General features: G+C 41.0%; 1 protein-coding gene across 2 annotated transcripts; it reads right to left on the bottom strand.

The window, feature by feature from the left end:
* Window positions 1–326: 326 nt before the first annotated feature.
* On the bottom strand, window positions 327–3,027 carry LOC134073794 (uncharacterized). Of its 2 annotated transcripts, none has more exons than XR_009937279.1 (9): window positions 2,948–3,027; window positions 2,497–2,795; window positions 2,316–2,406; window positions 2,118–2,234; window positions 1,953–2,028; window positions 1,569–1,826; window positions 1,346–1,404; window positions 641–789; window positions 327–539 (listed from the first exon to the last, which is right to left on the bottom strand). XR_009937279.1 is itself a non-coding variant. In XM_062530364.1 (9 exons), exons 1-9 carry the CDS (start codon window positions 2,981–2,983, stop codon window positions 346–348), a joined length of 1,392 nt encoding a protein of 463 aa, XP_062386348.1. In that variant the 5' UTR covers window positions 2,984–3,027; the 3' UTR covers window positions 327–345. The 2 variants fall into 2 exon arrangements, 1 of the variants encoding a protein (XP_062386348.1); XM_062530364.1 differs by having other exon boundaries at window positions 1,233–1,404.
* Window positions 3,028–7,369: the final 4,342 nt, after the last annotated feature.

The raw sequence follows: 7,369 nt of genomic DNA, 5'->3' as shown, positions 1-7,369 counted from the left end.
ATAAAAACATATTTGGTGTTGTGTAGGCTAGTACAGTAGAATATCAGCCAGGATATGCAATATTTACCATCAAAATTGTTTACTTTGAAAACATGGCATAATCAAAATTAAGTTATGTCCCCATCTCCACCAGACAGTTTTGATTCACAGCTTACAGGCAGGTTGCCCGCTGGGCGTATGGAATTCTAGGCAGGGACATCAGGAAAGCCATACCTTCATGTGTTGTTGCAGCTATAAGGAGGCAGTTTGCAGAAGAAGTACAAGCGTATAAAGGTTTCCGATGGCCCCGTTTGGAAGATGATTAATAAATTCATAGCGAATCAAACTGTTGGTAAAACTGATCTTTTATTGCATGTTCGTTGCAAATCGTGAGTGTCGTGCGAGATGGAGGCTGACTGCCTCATCCTTGGCAACCTTCTGAAGGGAAGTGGTGAGGGGGGGCGGGGCAGCAGAAGACAAGACAGCACTTCTTTCTTGCAGGGCCTGTGGTGATCTAGAGTATTCCTCTACTAAGGCCACCATAAGATTTGCTGCGTATCCTTGAGGAAAGACATGTTAAGAACACATTTAGTAAAATGGTTGACACATAAAAAGATAAATTCAAATAAAATATATTGATAAACTAAGTGAAACTACTAACCGTACGATGGTTTCTCTTTGATTGGGCGGACTACCCAGCCACCTTTCCTAAACCGCGGGTAGCGAACGGCGTAGCGTGCCTCACCCTCACTGGTTCGAGCTACATCTCTGTTTCCGTTACAATTAAAATGTAGGGCTGCCAAGAGAAGTCTGTAGGAGACAAGTAAAAAGAACATTAGGTCTCCAAAGACAACCCAATGCAATCTAATGCAACAGAAATACAAGACATGAGATTAATGTTTACAGTTCATTACATTACTTTTTATCCAAAGCGACTTACCACATGGTAAAAACATGTAAAGCTTTTAAGAGCAATTCTAACAACAATTTCAAGAACCACAACAAGTGCATCAATGAGTGTGTAGTAAGTGAATCGTGCAAATGAGTGCAATTGTCCGTTCAAATGGGTCTAAGACAATGACTCAACTTTATTATTATTTTGCGCACAATATGAAATGCTGTTACCATATTCATTCTCCATTTACCTGCTGTTAGTGTTGCACATGCACGAAAGTACAAAAGCATAGCAATATCTTGAAATTAAAACATTTCACAGTTTTATTACTATCGATACTTTTAAGTGAGAACACTACCTGCTGTACATCCCAAGAAAAGAGAATCCCGTGTGTTTGGGAGCGAAGTGTAGAATGAGGGAATGGTAGGCCTCTAGGGAGAATGTCTGGTGCTGAGGGGATAACTGTCTTACATCTTTCACCAGTGCTTTCCTGGCAGCTACACTCTCCAGTTTAATGGCTGCTGGTGATCCTGCATGAAACATATTCTGTCATATAGTCTGCCGCATCTCATAACACAAGTAATTATTACTACACATGGGGTTATGTATTGATAAAACCAAACTAAAAATTCTTTAACAAGCATTTTAAAAAGTTTCGCCTCTTAACATTTTTACATGGGCTACTATGTTGTACCTGGTTCCAGCCACGCCTTGTCTCTCGCCTCTCCTTCCAACGGTGGATGTGCGCAACTGGGGAATTCAGGAGTGCTGTGTTGGTGTATATCCTGTATATGGTTGATCATGCTCTGCCATTTCGCCTGCATCTCATCTGGATCTCCTGTAGGGGTGGAAGCTGCGGTCCAGTACAGATGGTTTATAACAGCTGGCCTCCACAGCTTCAGATCTTCACAGTCCCTCTCTTTGGCAGCAGCATCCAGTGCTTTCTGTACGCCTGTTCAAGTGCAGACAAACAGAGCAGAACAAACATATTATTAGTAAAGTTAAAAACATAAAAATAAATAAATAAATAAATAAATAAAACTTTTTTATATAGAACTACCAACATAACAATACATACTTTTCCCAATATGCCAGATGTCAAAGAAATGTCGTGTTCCTTTTGAACACAGTTCCTCCCGTACCCACTTGGCCACCTAAAACATAGAGCAAACAAATTAATAGAATTTAATTTGAGTGATGATGTGCATGTCAATCCTCTTTAGATCTCTCCTGCCATTATTACCTGTCGATTTCGGTCTGTTATTAGAGTAGACACTTGCATTTCTTGGTCCATCAGAAACTGAATACTCCGCTTTAGACCTTCTAGCTCACACCAAGAGCTGCTTGGGACTTCTGAGCTCTGTAAAACCGACTGGTTATAACTGAACAGATATCAGTAACTAAATCAAACAAGATTTTTGTGTCTGTGACATCAACTTACTTGGACAAGTTGAACATCCAAAACTTTGTTAATTCGGTCCTCAATCAAAGAATAACTACCATATTTGGCACAGTGTCCAGGAGAATCTGATCTAAGAACATCAAAAACAGTTAAATTTAGAGATTAATGCAAAAACACATGGACCTTTTCTACATCAGTGACATGAGCTGGATCATAATACCTGCAGTCACCAGACAGGATCAATCCACCCCCATTCTCCTTCAACTCCCTGATGATCTCCCTCTGCTCATTCCTCCAGGCCTCCACGATGGTAGGGATAGTGTAATAGCGCTGATGACGGAAAAAAGTGCCGGGACTTATGCACTGCAGTCCAAACAGCTTAAGCATCCTGATGGTCTGAGTAGCCATGCAACCTGAGAAGTGGATGGCGCCGCTGAGTAAAAGGTTGCAGGCAGGCATGTTTCGATGCAGCTTTTCTTGATTTTGCCAGTAACGCTCATATCCACAAGTTTTGCAGGCCTGAAAGATGAGAAGATTCAAGACTTAAGCAGCTTTAAAATGAAGGGCAGTGAAATACCTGTATAGTTAAGACACAAATAATTAATACACATACTGTACATTCACAGACTGTAATTTAGCTCCTCACAGACAGTTGACAAATAAGACATTACCTGCTTGATTTTTATGAAGGTACCTTCCGGGTGCATTATGTGTCCCTGGGTTTCCTCACTGCATGCAGGGCAAACCGTAAACAAGGACAGCAACTGCTTCTGGCAAACAATGAACTTGTCAACAGCACTGAAAAAATTAAAACAAAGGGAGGGGGGCATTAATTTTGACTATGACAGTTAGAATACAATCAGAAACAGTTTCCATTAAAAAAAAAGTTTTTTTTACTTAGGGTCACTGAGAGATTCCAGCTCTTCTGGTTCCTCCTCAGAGGACTCACTCGACATGTCTTCGTCTGGAATCCATGACGTATCACCAGAATCTTTGACATCAGAAATTGACCATTCATCATCACTTTGTTCAGGACTGGCGAGTGGAGTTGAACTGTGCTTCTCAAACCTTTCGGTTTGAGTCCCCACATCCACCATCTCAGGCTTTACCTGAACAGCTTTGATAAAAGAGATTCACGTTATTAACTGTTCCCCATTACATATTCATTGGTAACAACACATGCACTCTGTAATGCAACCAGTACAAACTATATTTTCTAATATGATAAAGTTCATAATTTGTAATGTTTGCCTGAAAAGTGTAAATCGCTAAAATAGTAACTAGAATCATGTCATCCTTATTTTGAGATTGTATGGCATGTATGGTGAATGCTAGATATACGATAATTACCCAATGAACGATGTAAACATCTTATGTTGCACTGTGATCCACGATTGACCACTAGTGGCTCGGGGTCCATCGTAGAGATGTCTCCATCTCCATCATCTTCAGGCTCTGAAGTGATAGTTGCACCCGCCCCATCTTTGCTAGCAGCACTCTCTACCAACATCTGAAAACAGACCAAAACCACAACATTCAACGAAAACCAATGTGACTCCGATGTAACGTCTAGTTACTAAACTAATGTTGTAAAGTATTACTTGGATGCGTTATCAATACGATCTGCTTATTGACACAATATAATTAGCCTACGAGGCTCAGACGCAGCCTCCTTTGGATAAAGTAACAACTTCAAGAGTAAGCTGATGGGCTCTCGTGCCTTCATGGAGCTAACTTCACCAAACTATCATCATTCCAGTAAACAAAAGTTAGGTCGAGACTACTCCACTCCACGTCGAGAGAAAAAAACATTTGCAAAATGACAAGCAGGGCTACATTTCGATGTACGATGTAAAAGCTCCCTTTCCATACTAACATGGCAGTTATGTTTGTAAGCTTTGATTTGTCAAAGAAAACCAAGGCAACTTCGATGCAACTTCAAGAAAATTAATATTATAAAGCATTACTTGGATACGGTATCAAATAAATCAGCTTATTAGTACAATAAAATAAGTGTCAGGACAGGAGGCTGTGCAGCCTTGATAACACAAGCTGACGGTAGCTTGGCAGGCTCTTGGTGCTAACTTCAATAGGCTAGCTGCTATCATTATTCCAGTCATCAAAAATAATGCCATGACTAATCTATTATAACGTCGAGAGAGAAAAAAACATTTGCAAAATGACATACAGGGCTCCATTTGGATGAAACAATCTGTATAAGGTATTACTGCTACAACACTTACTGTGCAAATCTCCCGTTTTCGGCGCGCAGATTCTCTGCTAGTGCTAACGTTAACGTTAACGTTAGCACTACTAGACTCTTCACTCCCGCCAGACCTTGATGGTGGATTCGCATGAAGAGATGGTACTGCTCCATTTGCCAGCCTAACCCACTCTCTTCGTCGAAATCCCAGGCGAAATTCCGTAAGATCTCCTTGGTTGTAGCTGTCCGGTGTGAAGTGTTTTTCACACACCACCGTGTGTATGGTCACCGAGGAAGCAGCGAAATTGCTTCTCTTTGCCTGGACAAAACGTACCCAAGCACGGAAATCTTTGTGTTTCTTGTTTGGAAATCGGTGGACCCGATGGCCAGACAAGTTGGAGTTGTTACATCCATAACAAACACAAGAATTAACCATTGTGACAACTCAAACCTACTCAACTATAACGATAACGACAAGCTCTCTTTTCTCTTACTACTGCTCAGACGACATAAACCCACAATGAGAGCAAGGGCAGCGCGCCAATATACCTGCCCTTGCGTCATAAGCGCGTTCTCAAGGAAAGGGTCCGTTTTTGGTAGCATAGCTGAGAATGGGTACACTTTCTTCCATATATCTGCCCGTTGGTGTTGTAAAACGTATATATGCCTATGTACGATTTTTTAAAGTGACATCATCATACAGGATTCGGTGTAAATTAAGTTATAAAATCACCTTGAAAGTTGGCCTTTAACTATGCTAACAATGCTAACCAAGTTGATAAGCTAACTTAGCTAATCATTTTTAGCAGTTATGCTAACAATGCGAACTATGTTAACAATGTTGACTATGGTAACAATTAGTGATGCGAGGGTCGGCCCGTAACCCGCGGACCCCGCGGGTAACCCGCGGGTCGGGTTGGGGCGGGTAAAGAAATGATCACTTTATACATAGATTTCTCGAAAACATGCGCGCGCACGCAAGGGGCAGAAAGCACCATGAACAGCATTAAGCAGCTGCTCTCCGTGAAAAGATTAAAATGATTTTTAGTGCCGAAAACAGCACTATTCAAAATGACGATGGTTAGAGAATGTTCAGGAATGTAAAGTAATGCATATATTTGCCAGAAACCACCAAAATCGCCAAAAACACGATGTTTTATAAATAATGAAAACGAACGACAAACTCTGAAATAAGCTCATAAATGAGATGTTATCATCATTTAGACAACAGTGGCATACAAAAAATGCCGATTATAGCGTACAGCAGCTGGTTATTGGGTTAACTTTATAACGTTAAGACTGGCCATTCGGCGTCTTCTGCGCCGTGGGTGCGCGCGCATCTAGTTTTGTTAGTAAACAGGAAATCTGTGTATTTGCGGGGCGGGTTGGGGCGGGTCATTAAAAACAAAATTACATTTTAAAATCCATGTATGTTGCGTGCAATTCCCTATAGCCTATATTAAAAGAACCGTATGTAGGATTGTGGCCAAAACGAGTAGGCTAGCCCACTGCAATTACTTTCAAAATACTGTTGCGCGGCGTATCCTCTCCCTCCCCTCTGAGTCGCGGTTGCCAGCTTGCTGCAGGATCCAACAGGAACAGCAACAGGCTGCTAGCTTTCAATGGCAAGTGCTAATGTTGTTTTCCTCAGCATAATGACAGAGAAACAAACTCTGATAATGCATTGCTAACGTCAGCAATGACTAGCCGTTATTATTTCCCAAACAATTCCTTAACCTACTGTGGTGTATTTTCCTTTTATATTGTTTGAATAACACATAGTAGTAAGACATATTAATAACCATCAATACCATACACTTATAAAGAAAGGATCAACATGTAACAACATGTACAGGCATGTACAGACATGTACCAACATGTACTGGATCAGAGTGAAATGGGAGAAAGGGGACTTTCCACTCAAGCAGGAGTGAGGGCAATGTGCCAGCTGGTTGAAAGTGCAAAACAGATGCAAACTGGAAAACTGGAAAGAACCAGAAAACCCAAACTATAGCAAAAGAGCACAAACAACTATGACTCAACATAGTGACCTAATGAGAGGTGTGCTCATATTCTTTAAAAATGGAGGAGGGTGAAACTTCCACCGTTATGATTGGATCCTCTTGCTCCTCCGCCTTTTCTGATTGGCTAAACACGATCTGGTGACGTTCTCAGAAGGAGGCGCTTCTGAACAGAATATAAGGGGGAGCAGAGCAGCCAGTTACTCAGATCGATCTCGTCGAGGTACCAGCTGGTAGCGCCGCCTTCACTCTATTGCTTGGTAGTGCAGTTCAGACATGGTTTGGATTGTAATATCATTGTGATACAGTGAATAAAGATCATCAGTGTTGGGAAGTCTCTGTCTACGTGGTCTCCTTCGGATGCTTGGTCCAGAGTGATAATTGGATTCTATACAAGGGTTAATTGGTTCCAGAGTGCTAATAGTTAAGAAGTCCAGGAACGTGGAATTTTCCACTACACTACCTTTTCAATGTAATGAGCCACCTCCTCCATATGGCTCCACATAACGTTACTTTGCACAAACATGCATAACTTGTGTGTTCGACTGTCATAGGCTATTTGAAATGTCAATTTACACTATAGCTTACAAGTAAGTTAGCCAAACTGATGAATCTTTATCTGTCCAGGAGCAAATTAACAACACTGACTATCTTCAAATTCTTCTCCGTTTTCAGCAGCCTCAATCTCCTATACAAATCCTTGTTTTATTTCGGACGTATTTCGTAGGCTATAATGTTTAGCCTAGATTACAAACGCTGCTTTGTAGGTTTTTGCTGTGCATTTCTAGATTTTTTAAATGTGTACCCTATCATCTAATGACTTGATTATCGTTCATATTCATAATCATTGAATGTTCACTGTGTGTTCA

This window comes from Sardina pilchardus, unplaced genomic scaffold, assembly GCF_963854185.1.
Source record: "Sardina pilchardus unplaced genomic scaffold, fSarPil1.1 HAP1_SCAFFOLD_119, whole genome shotgun sequence".
NCBI classification, from domain to species: domain Eukaryota; kingdom Metazoa; phylum Chordata; class Actinopteri; order Clupeiformes; family Clupeidae; genus Sardina; species Sardina pilchardus.
The sequence above is the reverse complement of the archived record's forward strand: the minus strand, read 5'-3'. Positions and strand labels throughout refer to the sequence as shown.